This window comes from Podarcis cretensis (genome assembly GCF_951804945.1).
Source record: "Podarcis cretensis genome assembly, chromosome: 8".
Classification (NCBI taxonomy): domain Eukaryota; kingdom Metazoa; phylum Chordata; class Lepidosauria; order Squamata; family Lacertidae; genus Podarcis; species Podarcis cretensis.
The window spans coordinates 9607120-9626304 of NC_137177.1; the positions used below are offsets into that span (position 1 = coordinate 9607120).

The 19185-nt window shown below is 48.6% G+C and overlaps 1 protein-coding gene across 2 annotated transcripts in view; it reads right to left on the reverse strand.

Moving 5' to 3' along the window:
* Nucleotides 1–19185, reverse strand: part of AXL (AXL receptor tyrosine kinase) — a 73493-nt gene that overhangs the window by 24068 nt on the left and 30240 nt on the right. The window contains exons 5-9 of one of the 2 annotated variants that reach the window (XM_079985353.1): nucleotides 5767–5847; nucleotides 4476–4591; nucleotides 2587–2782; nucleotides 876–1015; nucleotides 601–745 (exon numbers count right to left, since the gene is read on the reverse strand). In XM_079985353.1, coding sequence (XP_079841479.1) covers nucleotides 601–745; nucleotides 876–1015; nucleotides 2587–2782; nucleotides 4476–4591; nucleotides 5767–5847 — 678 coding nt within the window. Of the gene's footprint in view, nucleotides 1–579; nucleotides 746–875; nucleotides 1016–2586; nucleotides 2783–4475; nucleotides 4592–5766; nucleotides 5848–19185 lie in introns of both variants that reach the window. The other variant, XM_079985354.1, reaches the window with a different exon arrangement.

Consider the following 19185-nt stretch of genomic DNA (forward strand, 5'->3'; position numbering starts at 1 on the left):
TGACTCCGCAAGGCGCCAGAAGCCATCGTAACAAGAAGTGGGATACAAATTAGAAGCAGGAGATCCTGCTAGATCAGAACCAGGACTGAGATCAGGAATTGCCCAACACAGAACCATTCTTAGAAAGCAGGAAACTGAAGGCTGGGCCAGAAGAACGAAACAAAACAAAAAGAGAGATCAAATGATTGTTTTGGAAGAACCACCAAGGAGTTGGGAAACAGTTGGGAACAGTTAAGGAAAGGACTTCAAAAACAAAACAAAACAAAACTTATTTTTTTGGCAGCCAAATGATTCCCCCATATCTCATATGATACACTTAGAAAAATATGCAGGAATAATTGGCTATGAAAACGGAACTTTATTTATTTCAAGTAGTCCTTAACCGGTTTCATCATTCTGGGTCTGAACTCTTTGGACTGTATCCTACGTTAGTCAGAGTAGACCCCTTGGGCAGCATCCAAGGAAACAAATTATGCTGTTATGTAACTTCCCCCACCCTCTCCTTTCCCTGTGCTTCTGTTATTTGCCACCACACTAAAGCTTGTGAGGGAACCCCCGCCGCCCCCCCCAAAATAATACACATTATCTCGTATTCCTTACCGACATCCCCAGTTGAAACCATGATGGCTTTGCTCCAGGGACCGTCTCCTGCTTGTGTGTAGGCCGCGACACGGACGGTCAGATTGTGTACTGTTTTGTTCAGGTTCAAGACGGTCTCGTTGGTCAGCCCCACGTCCACAACCACCTGGTGGGGGGAGAGGGTGGCGAAAACGCCAGACGGGGGATTAGGAAGATGGCGGGTGATGGCTCAGGATAATTACAGGGAAGCCAATGGGGAGGGTGCCCTCTCCAGTCCTGAGAAAGGAGGTCCTCACCTCGGGCGAGTCGCCGCTTTGACAGACCAGCTTGTATCCGCGTATGATCCCGTTGATGACGCCACGCGGCTCTCGCCACTGCACGATGGTGCAGGTGCCATTCTGAGTGGCCATAATGTTCTCTGGCGCAGCGGTGGGCACTGCCGCGGAAAAGTGTATGTTACAATGGAAACACTGCGGCCATGACCCTTTCTCATTAGTCACAAAGTGGGGTCAGGCAAGTGGCTAAAGCCCAGTCTCAGCCACTTGACTGGTAACAACCATGGTCTAAGCTTCTAAACCACTGGTTCTCAAACTTTCCCCCCTCTGGGCCACACTTTCAGAATAAGAGTTTGCTCAAGCCACACCAAAAATTTTTAATGATAAGAAATGCATTGGAAAACAAAAAAGAAACACTCCTAGCACAGCTTGATTTATAACAGAAAATGCAACTATTATATGATATGATTGTGGGATGTTAGGAAAGTATAAAACAATGCAGCTACACAAGAACGCAAATCACTCCCAAAATACAATGATAAATGAACCTCTTATGCATGTACTTTAAGTACATATAGCAATTCAATGAGAGAGGTGAGCTTGCTTTTGCCGGGTAATCTCATTTTTATTAGTTCAAATTCGAGACAAACTCTCATGAACACAAAAAAGCAGTCCTCTTTTCTGATCTTTCATATTTGTCCGAGTTGAAAATCCCTGTTCAGAACAATAAGTTGTGGAGAAATCATTTTGGTAAATGTTTCTTTGATTGCCCTTGAATCTTCCAGCTACAACTGCTTTCCTCTCCCACCAAGCCACAGTGGCAGGCCACACTCTTTGAGAACCACTGTTACTCTCTAAACCAATGTTTCCCAACCTTGGGTCTCCAGCTGTTTTCGGACTAAAGTTCCCATCATCCCTGACCACTGGCCTTGCTAGCTAGGGGTGATGGGAGTTGTAGTCCAAAAACAGCTGGGAAACTCTGACTCTAAACCAGCCTTTCTCAACCTTGGGTTTTTGGACTACAACAGGGGTAGGCAACCTAAGGCCCGGGGGCCGGATGCGGCCCAATCACCTTCTCAATCTGGCTCGCAGATGCTCCGGGAATCAGCGTGTTTTTACATGAGTAGAATGTGTCCTTTTATTTAAAATCCACGTCTGTGTTATTTGTGGGATCTCCCTGGTGTTTTTACATGAGTAGAATGTGTGCTTTTATTTAAAATGTATCTCTGGAATATTTGTGGGACATAGGAATTTGTTCATTTCCCCCCCAAAAAATATAGTCCAGCTCACCACTTGGTCTGAGGGACAGTGGACCGGCCCACGGCTGAAAAAGGTTGCTGACCCCTGGACTAGAACTCCCATCATCCCTGCCAGCTAGGGATGATGGCAGTTGTAGTCCAAAACATTTGAAGACCCAAGGTTGGGAAAACCCTGCTCTAAGCCATGCATTATGCCCCCTCCATCTTCCTGGCTTCCAAGCTGGCCCCTCTCTAAGTTCAGAGACAACCTGTGGCCTTTCAGATGTTGCTTGGACCCCAACTCCCATAAGGCCCAGCTAGTATGTCCAACAGCCCAGAGGCTGATGGGAGTTGTAGTCTAGCAACATCTGGTTCCTCATTCTTGCTCCAAGCGGCACCCCTCTGTGATTTCCTTTCTCCTCCGAGAGATCAAGGCAGAACCCAGAAGGATCGACCACCTACTCTCACCCCCCCGACCCCCATTTCAAGCTCACCTCCTTCCAGGGTTTCCATAGCAACCCAGTGGGTCCACGGGGAGTTACCCTCTCGGGAGCGACAGGACACGCGCACGTGATAGGTGGTGAAGGGGCTCAAGCCATCCAAGGTGTGGCTGAACGGCGGGACGTGGAGGTTCTGGTTATAAAGTTCCCGGTCCGACACAGTGCTGAGGTCCTCGTCTGAGCGCACAGCCTGGGAAAAAGGGGCAGGGGTAAGGATTTGAGGACGACAAAGCAGCCTGTGGGATGGGTTGACGGGGCAGGAGTTAGGAACATATTAAGCTCTACAATAATCTAGCTGAGATTCCTGCCTTGCATGAGATGCCCCTCTGGGCATAGAAGCCGACTCCTAGGGCCCCCCACCTATTTTGTTTAGGGGGCTAACCCCCCCCAAAAAAGTTGATGGGCATTGCCATTCAAATAGTGTGTGTGCACTACACAACATGACTGATTTTGTGGGGCGGGGCTTACCTCCCTCCTCCTCAATGTTTTATTCAAATTGGCACCCCTGCCTCTGGGACACCGTCCAACTATACAATTCTGTGATTCTATATGAAGCCTCCTTGGACCGTGTAACAATATTGAAGAATTAAAAGAAAATAAAAGAAAAAGAACCCCCCCTCCCCTCTGCAGTGGCACGGTCCAGGATTTTTGCCAATTGCATAACATGTTTGATCGGCTCAAAGGCTTGATCTCAGCGATAGAATTCCAGACTGTACCACTTTGCAGTGCAGGTGGCACGTCACACTTTTTTAAAGCTCCATGTTGAAGCTCTCCTCCATTGGAGAAATTTAAAAGATTTGCCGATTTCCCAAAATTCCCCCCCAGACACTAATTTCGTCGTTGGAATCCCAGACATGTCTGGAAAGAGCCGAACATATGGCAACCCTACATTAGGACCTGTGAGAGACCAGGGTTCGAATGCCCACATGGCCATGACGCTCGCTGGGTGTCTTTTGGCCAATCACTGCCTCTCAACCTCACCTACCTCACAGGGCTGTTGTGAGGAAGAGGAGCCACCACCTTGAGCAAACTGAATAAAGGTAAAGTAAAGGTAAAGGGACCCCTGACCATTAGGTCCAGTCATGGCCGACTCTGGGGTTGCAGTGCTCATCTCGCTTTATTGGCCAAGGGAGCCGGCGTACAGCTTCCGGGTCATGTGGCCAGCATGACTAAGCCGCTTCTGGTGAACCAGAGCAGCGCACGGAAACGCCATTTACCTTCCTGCCGGAGCGGTACCTATTTATCTACTTGCACTTTGAAGTGCTTTCGAACTGCTAGGTGGGCAGGAGCAGGGACCGAGCAACAGGAGCTCACCCCATCGCGGGGATTCGAACTGCCGACCTTCTGATCAGCAAGTCCTAGGCTCTGTGGTTTAACCCACAGTGCCAACTGCGTCCCTTACTTGAATAAATACATGCAATTAAATAATAAAAGTTCACTAACACAACGCGGAGGACTTTTGTCTCAGAGGCACCTGCCTTCTGCTCTTGAGCAGTTTGCTTTGTTTTATGTGGGGAAAACATTCAAAACCTGCGCCCACCCGAACCCCAAACTGGTACAGATCACTCTGCCACCTCAGGCCCTAGAAGGGGATGGACGGATGGCCCCATATTTGAACACCCTCCCCCTTGCTATCAGTTTTGTTTCCTGGCCTCTGCAATCCCTTTTCGAGGCTCTTTCAGTTCCCTCTTCCTGGGAGCCTGTCACACGTCATGAGGGCATCTGGTTGGACATTTGAGAGAAGCAGAAGCTGGCCAGGAAATGGCTCCTAAAAATAAAACCGGTCCCTCGAAGGGCAGGGGCGAAAGTGGCCGAGTGAGGCATCCTTCCTCAAAATAGTTGGGCGAGGGAACTTGGGCTGGCTTCAAGGCTTCCCTTCTGACCTGGATGGTGCAGAACTCAAGAGCGTAGGCCCCACTCGGTCCTGGTTCCCACGTCACTTCCAGGTGATGGTCGCTACGATGTAGAAGGGATAAGGCGCTTGGCCGCCCAGGTACCACTAGAGGGAAGATGTAAGAGAGCGGGTGTATGATATACCACAAGAGCTTACTGCAGAGGAAAGTCAAAAAGAGGGTTTTTACAGCGTGGCCCTATAAATGTTTACTCATACGTAATTCCCACTGGGGTCAGCGGGGCTTACGTACTTGTGATTAGGATACAGTTTTCTTCTCATGGGCTTGTTCATCATTACTGTGATCCAGAAGTTGTCAAGAATACAAGGATTCCATTTATAAAATACTTTACCGATAACCCTGAACAACAGCAACTACCAAAACCACAGACTGGACTTTGGCAAACTTAACTGAATTTATCTGTTCCTAGAGGGACGAGGGGGACGAGTTGGGGTTTTGTTTTTGCATCTTTTCTCTCTCTCTCTCTCTCTTTTTGGTAATTGTTATATATTGCAGATCAATAAAACTTTATTTTAAAAAGAATACTTGGGCAATTACACGAAGCACACTTATTGCGCCAGCTACCTTTCTAAATGCATGCCAAGGAATCCCTGCTGATGGAAAGCTAGCATTTCAAGGATAAAGGTTTTGTCTCAAGTCTTATGCTCAACATGCTCATTTTCTACTTGCAGGGAATTCCGGGGGGGGGGGGTTGTCAGTAATGATCCAAATCTGCGATCTGAAAGTAGCATGTGCTCCTCCTGTAAACTCAGGGCAACTTGCCAAGTTAAAAAAGGATCTTTGTGTTGTATCTTTGTATTTGAAGTCCGGGTTTTTAAAAATGCAAACTGCATCAGCTGCGGAAGAGGGATGCTACTTAACAGGATCAGAGAAGGTGTAGGGTGTGTGTGTGTGTGGACACCTTCCCTTTCCTCCTCTCCTGTGGTCCTGATGAACATTCCTCCTATGAAGCGAGTATATTCACTGGGAGAAATTCTCCCAGACGCCCTCACTGCCTTGGAGCAATTGAGAAGATTTTCTCCCTAGGCAAAAAAAACCTAGCTGCGTAAATGGGGCTTTCCTCCAGAATTCCCCTCTGTGCCTGCACAGATCCCATTATCACACACACCAGCTGACAGTGTTTGCATTGTTAAAAACTTCTGTGTTAAATCCAGATATACATTTAGCTTCACCCTCACAGTGTACCTAAAGCAGTTGTGCTGCGGCCTTGGCAAAGGTCTCCGTTTGCTCTAGGAATGCACCCCACAACCCATCCTCTCACCTGTCACCTTTGCAGTCCGAGATGTGCCCACCCCCTTATCGTTGTGGGCCTCGCAGGAGAACGATGCGCTGTGATTCAGACCTGAGAGATGAAAGAAGGCACAAAAGTAGATGTATTTAGTCATTATCCACAGCAGCCTTGTTTTAAAACGCAATGATTATTAGCATATCTGTTCCGGTTTTAGGTCTAAGGCGATTTTACGTTTCTAAGCTCATTAATCTTTGTAGTGTTCTTGTGAAGTCATTCGTGCTCCCCGCTTACAGAGCACTTCATGTTCATTATTACCTAGGTCGCCAGGTGAATTTATGACTGAGCGGAGACTTAAATCTCTCTCTCCCAGGCCCAAGTCTCACCCTCTACTCCACAAGGCAGTACTCAGGACCTCTCAGTTTTTGCGTTGCAAATCCAGCATCCTTGTAAAGTAGCTAATCTCCCCATTTTACAGACCTGGAAAGGAGACTGAGTCGTTAACCAGATAAATTATAGGGGAACAGGAAGAGTAAGCCCATGCTCAAACTATGGAGGGAGGTAGAGGTAGTAGTACCTTAATAAAATCCACCAAAGCAGGACCTCCTCTCCTATTATTTGAGCCCCAGAATAAACTCATATATTCCACACCTAGCATGACATTCTGGGTACTTCTCAAGAGCACACTGTGGACGTCTCGAGAGTAATGTACAACAGCACCTCAAACTCACCCCCTCCCCACTCTCTCCAGTTTCAAATTACAGGCAAAGAAAAATCAGGGAAATGAGATTGGGGGCTATTCTGGGCTGTTGTTACAGATTTCCATCATGCCAGAACAACCCCCCCCCAAAAAAAAACCTGCAATGCTTTTATTACTAATAATATTTTATCGAAAGAACAAAATACACCTTTGCTCAAAGTCCCCGCGCACAAGGCAAACATTATTATTCAGAATACGGTAATTATTTAATCCTGGGTGAATAAAATGTCACCGTACTTACATTGAAATTAGCACCTCTGTTAATTAAACTGACTTTCATATGGTACTTGGGTTTACGTGGCTTTTACACATGTGTTTCATTTGTAAGGGACGCAGGTGGCGCTGTTAAACCACAGAGCCTAAGGCTTGCCGATCAGAAGGTCGGCGGTTCGAATCCCTGCGACGGGGTGAGCTCCCATTGCTCGGTCCCTGCTCCTGCCAACCTAGCAGTTCAAAAGCACGTCAAAGTGCAAGTAGATAAATAGGTACCGCTCCGGCAGGAAGGTAAACGGCGTTTCCGTGCACTGCTCTGGTTTGCCAGAAGCGGCTTAGTCATGCTGGCCACATGACCCGGAAGCTGTATGCCGGCTCCCTTGGCCAATAAAGCGAGATGAGCACCGCAACCCCAGAGTCGGTCACGACTGGACCTAATGGTCAGGGGTCCCTTTACCTTTACCTTCATTTGTAAGGTGCTCTGAGCATCTCCTTTATGGAAGGGGAAAGCAGGGTGTGCTTTTTTAAGAGTAAACAATATTAAATAACAACACGCAGGCGGTCCCAGGTTCAGCCAGGTAGGGATGGGAGAGAGAGAGAGATCCTCATCTAAAATCCTGGGGAGCTGCTGGTAGTCCCAATATTCTTCAACCTTGGGACCAAAGGCTGGGGGTAAGTTGTTTCTCAACATCTGGTGACCCCAGGTTGAAGAGCAGAGAGCTAGACAAGGCTGAGCTAGCTGGACCTGTGGTCTGGCTTCCTGTGTCCTCCTGGGAACTGAACGGCCTCGGGTTCCGTGACGGAAGAAAAGGCAGGGCATAAACATTAGAAAACAAATGGACGTAAGAAAACAAAAGCCAGACTTTTGTCCTCCTCCAGCCAACCAGGTCCCTTCCTGCCACCCACCCCTCTGCGCCAGAGAAGCAACATCTGGGGACCAGTCCTCTGTCCCAGCTGGTATGTCTTGTTCCTTCCGCCCACCCGTCTGTGGTTTGGGTTTCCTCATGTCTGGTTCCAAGCTCTAAGCCTTGGCCCTGTTTCTGTGCTTCGGATGGTCTCTCGAGCCAGGACTCCTGAGTTCGTTTATCCTGATTAGGGAAAAGGGTGGCTGGAGGAGGCGCTACTGCAAGAAACAGGGGCTGGCTTCTGTTGCCATCAGGACAGCCACAGGGAGCCCTCTGGATCAAGGTCTGCTTGATCCAGTTCTGGTTTAAAGATTAAAAAAGGATAAGAACTGAGAGGAGCTTCCCTTCAACAGCCCAGGGGCAGCAGATTAAGCTGGCACACACACGTCACCCGATTACAGTGGGCTGGTGAAATATACTCGGAGTCGGGAGTGGATTTCATGCTCTTTATTCAGCTCAGTGGTGAGGAGGAATGGAAGTTCCCCCAGAATGTCTGCCTTATATACATTATTTACACAAGGGGCCCATGTGATTGGCTAATTCCGGGATTCTCCTGTAGGCCAATCCGGTTGTGGATTCCGTTCCACCTGGAGCTTGATTGGGTGGCTCCAGTGGACCAATCAGACTGCTGTATTCTGAATCCTATTGTTCTAGGACCAATCAGACTGCTGCCTTTTGGATCCTATTCAACTCAGTACATAACAGTTGGGCTGAGGAAAACCTTCCATCAGAGAAAGGTTTTCTCTCCCTGCGATGGAATGGTTTCCTCCTCCCCATCCATCTGCATGTGTCATAGAGGGAAGTGAGGGGCAGATGAGCTACTTGGAAAGGTTGCCCATCTAGGAGGAGGAAAACTCTGGTCCTAAACATCTGCTGCCTTGTGGGATATCTTTGGGAGAAGAAAAAGGCTACGGAGTAAACCCTACACAAATGTGGAGTGGTTGGATGGTGTCTTGTATGCCTCCTTTTGGCAGCTCCTGCAGCCAAGCTGGTGCCAAACATCTTGCTCTGTTTTGCCTTGGACCACATCAGTGAGGCCGAGAATGGGGGTCTTGTCGTTGGGGACCTCCACGCGCACTGCCCAGGATTGCGCCCCTGGGAGGCCACTTTGGTACTGCTAATGCAGTGGTTTGGCTTCACACCCACCTGTCTCTCGAGACAGACAGATGCCAAAACAAATATGTGAATGAGGCCAGTATCTATGCACATGCTAACTGTGTTTAATTGGCCTTCACAGCTTGTTAGCTTCAATTTGCCTTACTATCAAACTCTCTGTAAGCTCCTTTACAACCTCTTGTTAGTTTGTCGCTGGTTTCATTTCTTTTTAGAGGTTTTAAATCGCTTGTTTTCAGCTGATTTTCTCAATAATTCCACTTGTAAATCCCTTAGAGATTTGTAACAGTAAAAGGCATATAATTAAAAAAAAAAATGTAAAGAAGCAAGCAAAACCAAACAGTGCACAGGTCTAAAGTCATATTTTGTCCAAAAGTGAAATTATGGTGCTGCAGTTTTTGGTTCTGTTTAAAGGGCTATAGTCATTCATACATTCATTAAGGAAAGATTTATTTTTTAAAAATCACATTTATCTCCCACCTTATCCTCCAAGGATCTCATGGTGGCACACATTGGTTCTCTTCCTCCCCATTTTATCCTCACAACAACCCAGCCAGGCTGAGAGGCAGTGACTGGCCCAAGGTCACCCAGTGAGAGCGGGGATTTGAACCCTGGTATCTTGGGTCCTAGTCCAACACTCATTTTCAGAGGAGTTGGGGAAGTGCTCAGTCTTTAAAGCAAGGATCTCTCACCACCCTTTTTGGGCCTGGGATCCCATTTGGGAATCTAAGTAACTTTGGTAAGAAACCACAAAACAACAATTTCACAGAAGGAAAACTGGCAACGCGCCCTCTGTAAAGAAAGCAGGCAATACACACACACACACACACACACACACAGCAGAGTGCCAGCTTGGCCTCGCAACTGTGGGTGCTCGGGGCTGTGGGTGCCATGCCATGTGCCCAGCCCCTTCATGGATAATTTTGTGGGTGCTTGGGCACCCAGGGCCCCAGGGAGTTGGCACCTATCTCTCTCTCCCTCTCTCCCCCCACCCCACAAATAAATAAATAAATAAAACACAGGACAGGCATAAAAAGCAGGCAACCCACAACTAAATAAGAAAAAAATCCAAAACGAATTCCAAGCTATTTTTTTAAAAATGGAAGGAGTGAGAAGCCTTGGTAGGTGCTAAGTAAGGGCAATGCCTGAGAGTGACATAGTTTCCATGGGAACCATATTGGGGACCCTGGCTCTAAAGATTTTTTTAAAAATATATATATGTGTGTGTTTCTTTCAAAGCACATAAAGGCACAAGCATGATGCAAGAAGGAGGAGTTTGCCACTAGCGATGACACAGTCACTAGCCAATAGGTTCCTCTGCCTCTTTTGCAACAGCATTCCATGCCGCAAGCTCCGTCACAGCAGTGAAGTATGTGCGTCCCATTGCATTTTTGTGAAGTACTATGGCGAGCGAACATGATGTACGCACACAGACCCCACCGAGGATGAAATCCGCTGGCTGAATGAAAGCTTTCAGATCCCTGACGGCAACCAAGAGTCACTGCACTTTGAACACACCATTGTTACTGGGATTTGGCGAAGGGCCCAGATTTAACCCTCTCTCCCACGCAACAACAGGTGCTATTTTCTGACCGCACCATTCCTGTAAGGACTGAGTCAGCCGGTGGGCACCCGGAAGCTGTCACCTGGACCAACTGATGGCATTTAAGGGGGGAGGGAAGATGTAAAAATCCAATGGAGGCAGACCACCTGCTTGGCGGCCCTGACATCCCTGTGGAGAGGCAAAGGCTAAGGGCCAAGTACCGCAGACGAGAGGCAAAGAGAGCGCGGGTGAACAATGGCCAGCCCCCTCACGGTGGTTGCTGCTCCTCTCCGACCACATCATTCCTGCAAGGGCTGAGTCAGCCAGTGGGCAACTGCATAAACAGATGGCGTTGGCAGGAAAGGAGCAACCAGGGAGATCTGCACAGAAGCACCCACTTTGTTCCACATTAACGCAAAGGCTCACAGGCGAGAAACTCTGTGGAGTTCACAGAGACAAGCAGGAATCAGAAAACAAGCTTGCCCCTTTGCTGCTGTTAGAAGGGATCCCCAACGCTTTGGATCCCCAATGCCTTGGAACTTGGACGTTTTGGCTCCCGAACGCCGCAAACCCGGAAGTGATTGTTCCAGTTTGTGAACGTTCTTTTAGAACCTGAACGTCCGACGGGGCTTCCGTGGCTTCCGATTGGCTGCAGGAACTTCCTGCAGCCAATCAGAAGGTGCAATTTGGTTTTCGAACGTTTTGGAAGTCGAAAGGACTTCTGGAACGGATTCTTTTTGACTTCCAAGGTTGTACGACTGTACCTAGGTTCCCTTACCGGAGGCCAGTAATAACCAGGTAACAAATCAAATGCATTTATTCGTACGCACAAGGTAGCAACCCCAATGCGGAAGTCACTATGAAGGATTCAAATGCAGAATCATAGAGTCGTAGTGTTGTAAGGGACCCCGAGGGTCATCTAGTCCAACCCCCGAGGGTCATCTAGTCCAATCTCAGCAAAAGCATCCCCGACAGATGGCCCTCCGACCGCTGCTTAAAATCCTCCAAGGAAGGAGAGATCACAAACTTCCACTATTGAAGAGTTTGGATTTGATATCCCGCTTTATCACTCCCCTTCAGGAGTCTCAAAGCGGCTAACAATCTCCTTTCCCTTCCTCCCCCACAACAACACTCTGTGAGGAGCGGGGAATCAAACCCGGTTCTCCAGATTACGAGTCCACTGCTCTTAACCACTACACCGTGCTGGCTCTCTCTTCCCGTCAGAAAGCTATTTCTGATGTTTAGTTGGAATCTCCTTTCTTGTAACTTGAAACTGTTGTTTGGGGACTACCCTCTGGAGAAAGAGAAAACAAGCTTGCTCCATCGTCCACGTGAAAACCCTTTAGCTAGTGGAAGACAGCTATTCTAGCTCCTCTCAGTCTCCTCTTCTCCAGGCTAAACACACCCAACTCCTTCGACTGTTCCTCATAAGGCTTGGTTTCCAGACCCTCGATCATCTGGGTTGCCCTCCTCTGCACATATTCTTGTTTATCAATATCCTTCTTAAATTAGCGGTTCACAGATCTGGACAATTAGCGTGCAATCAGTCCCTTTTGTCGTTATCCCATTTTACATCATAAGGCACAAGTGCTTAATCCGTCATTCTCTCCGAAGCTTCGGCAGCCTAATTTGCCGCATTCTCCCATCTCCTAGGAGGAGCGCCGAGAGAAGAAACGCCACGGTGAATCTGCAGCAGCACAACCGGACGCCTTCATCTGCCCTGGCTGCAACCAAACACGTCTCTCCTGCATCGGTTTCTACGGCTGCAGCAGGTGCTACAGCCTTCCAACAGTTCGACTTCACCCCCAAAAATTCTCTCTTCCATGGTCTCCCGCCTAAGTGCTTAATCTGCAATTGTCTCTGAAACTCCAACAGCAAGCTTTGCTGCATCCTCCATCTCCAGATGTCTCCAAGCGCTTTCTTATCTGCAACATAGCTCACTCACTCCCTTTCTAGCATTTGGCCTTGTTTTATTTCCACCCAGCAGTTTCTCTTCAAGACGATTTAACTAAATGATTTAACTATTTTGGTCTCTTCGCTGCCGTGAGAAGGGTCTGGTGAGGACATCCTTCCCTCCAGCTTGGTGCCCTCTGCTGCTGGTTATTGCTTTATTTATTGCATTTATATCCTACTTTTTCCTCCTCCAAGGAGCTGAACCACAGTGTACGTGGTTGTCTCCCTGCTCTCCTTCTTTAATCGCTGCAACAACCCTGCGAGGTGCACTGGGCTGAGAGGCAGTGACTGGCCCAAGGACACCCAAAGTGAGTTTCATGGCTCTCTCTTCTTCTTCTTTGGCGATCCTTCATGGCCAAGTAAGATTGTCTTCCATGAACATGGTTTTAACATATCTGCCAATCACCCAATCCCACCACCCTTCTGAGTAATACCCCTTCCCACCTTCTCACTATATAGAAGGGTCTGGTGACTTCTGTTTCAGTGTATCTGAAGAAGTGTGCATGCACACGAAAGCTCATACCAAGAACTAACTTAGTTGGTCTTTAAGGTGCTACTGGAAGGAATTTTTTTTATTTTGTTATGGTTTTAATAGTGAGTCCATGTGACTGTGGAGGCCAATTCTGGATCCACACACCCTTCCAGCTGGGACATAGGTCCCAACTGGAATTGATCACAGGGTTTGCCAAGCGTGGCTTCCTCTTCACGCGTTTCTCCCTTTCGTCCTGAGTTTGAGCGTCTTCAAAATCTATCTAAAGAAGTGTGAATGCACACGAAAGCTTATACAGTGGTACCTCGGGTTACGTACTTAATTCATTCCAGAGGTCCGTTCTTAACCTGAAACTGTTCTTAGCCTGAAGCACCACTTTAGCTAATGGGGCCTCCCGCTGCTGCTGTGCCGCCGCCATGCGATTTCTGTTCTCATCCTGAAGCAAAGCTCTTAACCTGAGGTACTATTTCTGGGTTAGTGGAGTCTGTAACCTGAAGCGTATGTAACCCGCAGTACCACTGTACCAAGAACAAACTTAGTTGGTCTCTAAGGTGCTACTGGACAATTTTTTAAATTTTAAAAATATATTTCAAAATCTATGACACCTTTGGTGAAGGCTGTGCTCCAATTGGAGCGCTCGCAGGTCAGTGTTTCCCTGTTGTCGGTGTTTATACCATATATATTTTTAGTTTTGCCTTGAGAGAGTCTTTAAACCTCTTTTGTTGACCACCAGCATTACGCTTACCTTTTTAAAGTTTGGAATAGAGTAGCTGCTTTGGAAGACGATAATCAGGCATCCCATGGCTGAGCAAGCATTTGAACACTGGTACTTGGGGCCGAGGGACGCGGGTGGCGCTGTGAGCTAAATCACAGAGCCTAGGACTTGCCGATCAGAAGGTCGGCGGTTCGAATCCCCATGACGGGGTGAGCTCCCGTTGCTCTGTTCCTGCTCCTGCCAACCTAGCAGTTCGAAAGCACATCAAAGTGCAAGTAGATAAATAGGTACCACTCCGGCGGGAAGGTAAACGGCGTTTCTGTGCGCTGCTCTGGTTCACCAGAAGCGGCTTAGTCATGCTGGCCACATGACCCGGAAGCTGTACGCCGGCTCCCTCGGCCAATAAAGCGAGATGAGCGTGGCAACCCCAGAGTCGGTCACGACTGGACCTAATGGTCAGGGGTCCCTTTACCTTTTACTAGTGCCGAGACAACCTTGTGGTGTTTTAAGCCACTAATGAATCCATAGCCCAGGAACCTTTCAAGAAAAGCATGTAGGTACGTGATGGGGCCGTTTATTGTCTGTCCCCAGCACCTGCTATACAGAGGGATACCATCCCTGTGCATGGGACAACAGATCTAGCCGTTGTGGCAATTATTTCCTCTGAGCTTTCGGATTTTCTGGTTTCCAGCCAGGCTCTTCCCGGCCTGCCCACAGCCCACCTGCCTCCAAGGTCCTCCTTGCATGCCAGACAAGGACATGAAACTGCATGGATACTGTAATTACAATCGTGGGTGCAAAGAGATGCTTCTTCTTTCTCTCTCTCTCTCTCTCATAGTCCTTTGCAGGTGGACCCATAGGATTGATGTGGCAGCGTTGAAACAAGAGGACCGCACTCTTTTGGAGAAGTGCATTGTGCGGTTTTGTTCTTGCACATGCCATGTGCCTCCCTCTTGCCTTCTCACCTCCACTTTTATAGTTCTTGGGCATCCTTTTATTGCAGTAGCTTCCTTCTGCAGAGAGACCACAGACATCTTTCTGGAGAGACTATTGGCAAATTGCACGCCAAGCAAGGAAGCCAGCAGGAAAGACAGGCTTAGGCTACTCCCCAGAGAACATTAGCGCAACTGCCCAATATGTTTGGATATGTACTGTTACAAAAGGTGGGTTCTGCCGCCTCCTGTCTCTGCTGAGCTGTGGCAAGAGCCCGGGGGCTCCAGGCATTCACCCACAGCCTGTGTTCCTTTGGAGAATTGAGACATGGCGGAGACTGTCGTAGCTTTGAGAAATATGGTTTATTCACACCTTCAGTATGCATGGAGGGAGTCCAAATCTTCCAGGATGGTCCTTTCAAGAGGGGCTTGTCCCTCACAGGAGTGAAGCCATGCAGTCCAAGGCATCTCTCCCAGCCAGCTTGCAGCCAACCTGCCCAAGATGGACCCCAGTCTTCCTTCTTATTCTTTTCAGAACACCTTGCTCAAAATCTCTCTTCTCCTGTCACTTCAAATACATACCCCATCTCCTTGGCAACATCCATCTTCCCAGGCCCAAGGATTCCTCTCGGATTGCCCATCAGAGAGCCAGTGTGGTGTAGTGGTTAAGAGCGGTAGACTCGTAATCTGGTGAATCGGGTTCGCATCTCCGCTCCTCCACATGCAGCTGCTGGGTGACCTTGGGCCAGTCACACTTCTCTGAAGTCTCTCAGCCCCACTCACCTCACAGAGTGTTTGTTGTGGGGGAGGAAGGGAAAGGAGAATGTTAGCCACTTTGAGACTCCTTAAAAAAAGGTAAAGGTACCCCTGCCCGTACGGGCCAGTCTTGACAGACTCTGGGGTTGTGCGCCCATCTCACTTAAGAGGCCAGGGGCCAGCGCTGTCCGGAGACACTTCCGGGTCATGTGGCCAGCGTGACGAAGCTGCTCTGGCGAGCCAGAGCCGCACACGGAAACGCCATTTACCTTCCCGCTGGTAAGCGGTCCCTATTTATCTACTTGCACCCGGAGGTGCTTTCGAACTGCTAGGTTGGCAGGCGCTGGGACCGAGCAGCGGGAGCGCACCCCGCCGCAGGGATTCGAACCGCCGACCTTTCGATCGGCAAGTCCTAGGCGCTGAGGCTTTAACCCACAGCGCCACCTGCGTCCCTTGAGACTCCTTAGGGTAGTGATAAAGCAGAATATCAAATCCAAACTCTTCTTCATCAGCAGCACCTTTTGTCATTTAACAGATTTGCTCTTTGCTAGGCCAGCCAGACTGGTTTACATAAAAGATGCTCTGGTTTCCGCCACATGACCAGGAAAGCTGTCTGTGGACAAACAGCCTGAAAGCGAGATGTGCACCACAATCCCATAGTTGCCTTTGACTAGACTTAACCCTCCAGGGGTTCTTTACCTTACCTTTACCTTTACTTTACCTACATAAAAGATGTGTTTCGGTTGCACTGTATCTCTTTTTCCTACAGCTAATCACTAGATTTGTCACGGGATTCCACAGACTGAATCCACATTCTCCTTCAGCAAGTAACAGAGCGAATCTGCAGCTTTTAATGGACTGTTTCCCCTTTTCCTCTGTCCAAACAGCAAAAGCCACACCACAAAACCCAAACTCTCGTGAGAAGCTGGTGCACAACTACTTCTTTAACCCTGAGATTATGCAGACTGCTTCTATTTCTGACCAACATTTCTTGAACAAATGCGATAATGTGCGGCCTTCCTACATTTCAGAAACCCTCCCTTCCTCTCTGGAATCAGAGGAAGACGATCCCCTGCCTATCAAGAATGCAATTTATCACCAACTGCAACAAGGGGGAACAGCCTGTAGCAGGGAAACGTGTGGTTCACTAGCATTTCCCCATATGCTTAGGGAAGAATGCACAGAGGTAGCCGTGGCAGCTTGCAGATTCTGGTGGACTCCAACTCCCATTATTCCCAGCCAGCATGACCAATGGTTAGGGATGATTGGAGCAGTCGTGGTTGCATCTGGGGGGCCACAGATTCTGTATCTCTACTTAGTTAAGATTCCTGCATTGCAGGGGTTGGTTTAGATGACCCTTGGAATCCCTTCTGACTCTAAAATTTGATGATTCTCACACCATTTCACTTCCCAGAGAGGTCTGCACTGAGTCTCTTTTCCTCCCTCTCATCTGCCCACATTTCAAATGGCAATAACGCCCGCCTGTCTGTCCGTCCTGGCAGGGTATGACCCAAATTCCAGTGGCCCACCAAGTGCCAGGCAGTACAAGAACACTCAAGCAAGCCATTCTGCACAATCAAAGAGACATTTTTGAAGCTCTGTGTTCAGGTGGGCCTACCACATGGTCAGAAATACAGTGGTGCCCGGCAAGACGAACGCCTCGCAAGACGGAAAACCCGCTAGACGAAAGGGTTTTCCGTTTTGGAGGCGCTTCGCAAAATGAATTTCCCTATGGGCTTGCTTCGCAAGACGAAATGTCTTGCGAGTTTTTCCGACTTTTTTTTCCTCCCCCCCTTTTCTAAGCCGCTAAGCCGCTTATCAGCTGATCCGCTAAGCCGCTAATAGCACTAATTCGCTAAGCCGTCAACGGGCTTGCTTCGCAAGACGAAAAAACCGCTAGACAAAGAGAATCGCGGAACGGATTAATTTCGTCTTGCGAGGCACCACTGTAACCCTGGCCTTGTGCCTTTAACATCACTTTTGTTCCACACCGAAGAGATAAAAGCAGCATCTGCTTAAATGCTCCTCTACGCTAGGCTGTCCGCAAATGCATCTTTCGTTTCACGGACAGGCACTCACCTCTGACATGCATAACCACCCCTGCTTCATCCAACTTCCTCCATCCCCCCCCCCCCCGGCCACACTTCCTTTGCCTGCACATTTCTCAACCTTTTGCATCACTCCCCTCTCTTTTGCACGCAACAACTCATGGCAAACCTCCTCTCCAGGAACATCCCTCATTGCCACATGAAAGGTCACCCAACCACCCAGATTTGGGAAGGATGCACAGTCTGGTGGACGCATGTCCCTTTGGTGAGGACAGGACTTCCGGGAAGAAAGAAATAATCTATGCAGCGTTATCACAAGCGGGGGAAGAAAAGAGCTGAAATATTTCCTCATCAAAATAATTAAGCTCAAAAAAGAAAGACAGGTACAAGTGCGTGGGCTCGCCAAATAAATAAAACGGTATCTCCCTACGCTTTTGTTTTCCCATTTGTCCCACTAAAAAAATTAATTACAGATGGAAGTGGTTGTGTTTCCGACATGACCCAAACGGTGCTGTAAGCCGACAGGGACCAATCCGGCCACATGCTTCCTCACCAGTAAGCGAAAGGAAATCGCACCATTGCAAAAAATCGGTCACTAGGCCCACTGGATATTTTTCGTCCATGAGAAATCTCCTCAGAAAGGGCCATTTGCCAGGCTCTTGAATACCAGTGGTCTAAATCAGAGGTATCAAAGCCTTCATCCTTTTCCAGCTATCTTTCAGTCACTGCCTGGGCCCCACATCTGCCCATTCAGGGCCCCTCGTCCAAATGCTCCCCTGGCCAGCTTCCTGCAGCGGCATCCGGATCCTGGCTCGTGACTCAGATGCATGTCACCTCCTGCCCAGAATTCCCCTTCCCTGACTCACTGCATGCCACGGCTAGGCCAAATGAGCAATAAGAGAAATAAGAGGCACGGCAGGTATGTGGGGCGAGGCAAAACACGTGCAGGGTAGAGGAACACTATTCAAGACACTGGAATGGCTGGTTTTTACCTCAGCTCTGAGGGGAGAGGAGGAAGGGAACAGCACGACAAAGGACAGTGTGTGAACATCGGAGGGCAACTGTTTCTAAGAGAACTGAAAGTGCTTGGAGAGACACAATGCATCTATCTTCCCACAGAGAGCGGAAATGGGGTTTTTTTCGTGCCATTGTTGCCTCTGGTCAAACAGGCCAGAGAGGCAAACCCCCTCCTCTTGTTCTCTTTTCAAAACCCAGCAGAACAATTTTGACCCCAGGTAACCACAACAGGGCAAAAGAAATGTGTGCATAGCTGCTGCTAATATGTCACCTTCCCCTCCCCACATGTTTTGCACGGCCACTAATACCCTCCAGATGTTTCAGGGGAAATGCTTTGCCTGCTGCTGGCTTGGGCCTTGTCCACACAACCTCCTTAAAATGACCGCCCGGCCGCTCCTTTTCTAAATATGGATTGAAGCTGGTGGTGCGTCTGTAAGGGCGGAGGAGAGACGTCAAAATGAAGCAATTCAAGCTTTAGGGGGTAGGACTCGAACCCATGGCTTCAAGTTAAAAGGAAGGAGATTCCGACTAAACATCAGGAAGAACTTTCTGGCAGCAAGAGACGTTTGACAGTGAAACGGCTCTCCCTCAGGAGCTTGGGGACTCTCCTTCCTTGGTGCTTTGTAAGCGGAGTTTTGACGGCCCTCTGTCATGGATGCTTTAGCTGAGATTCCTGCATTGCAGGGGGTTGGACTAGATGACCCTCGGGGTCCCTTCCAACTGTACAAGTCTCTGATTCTATAACAGGACAGCCACAGGATAGATATGGATCGTGGAGCAACACCATTTTAAAAACCGGGATGAAAAAAGAAACAAGAAACACGAGCTGCAGATCAGGGTTTTGTTTTGTTATTTGAACCCCAAAGGGAACACAGACCCCCCTTTCTTCCCTTTTGTTATAGGAGGTGTTTGGCTGACATCCTTTCAAGAGTCAGGCCCACGCTAATGCGAAAAAGAGGTAAAAGCCTGCAGGCAGAAGCAGGACGACGGTGGCTGGCTTTTCAGGG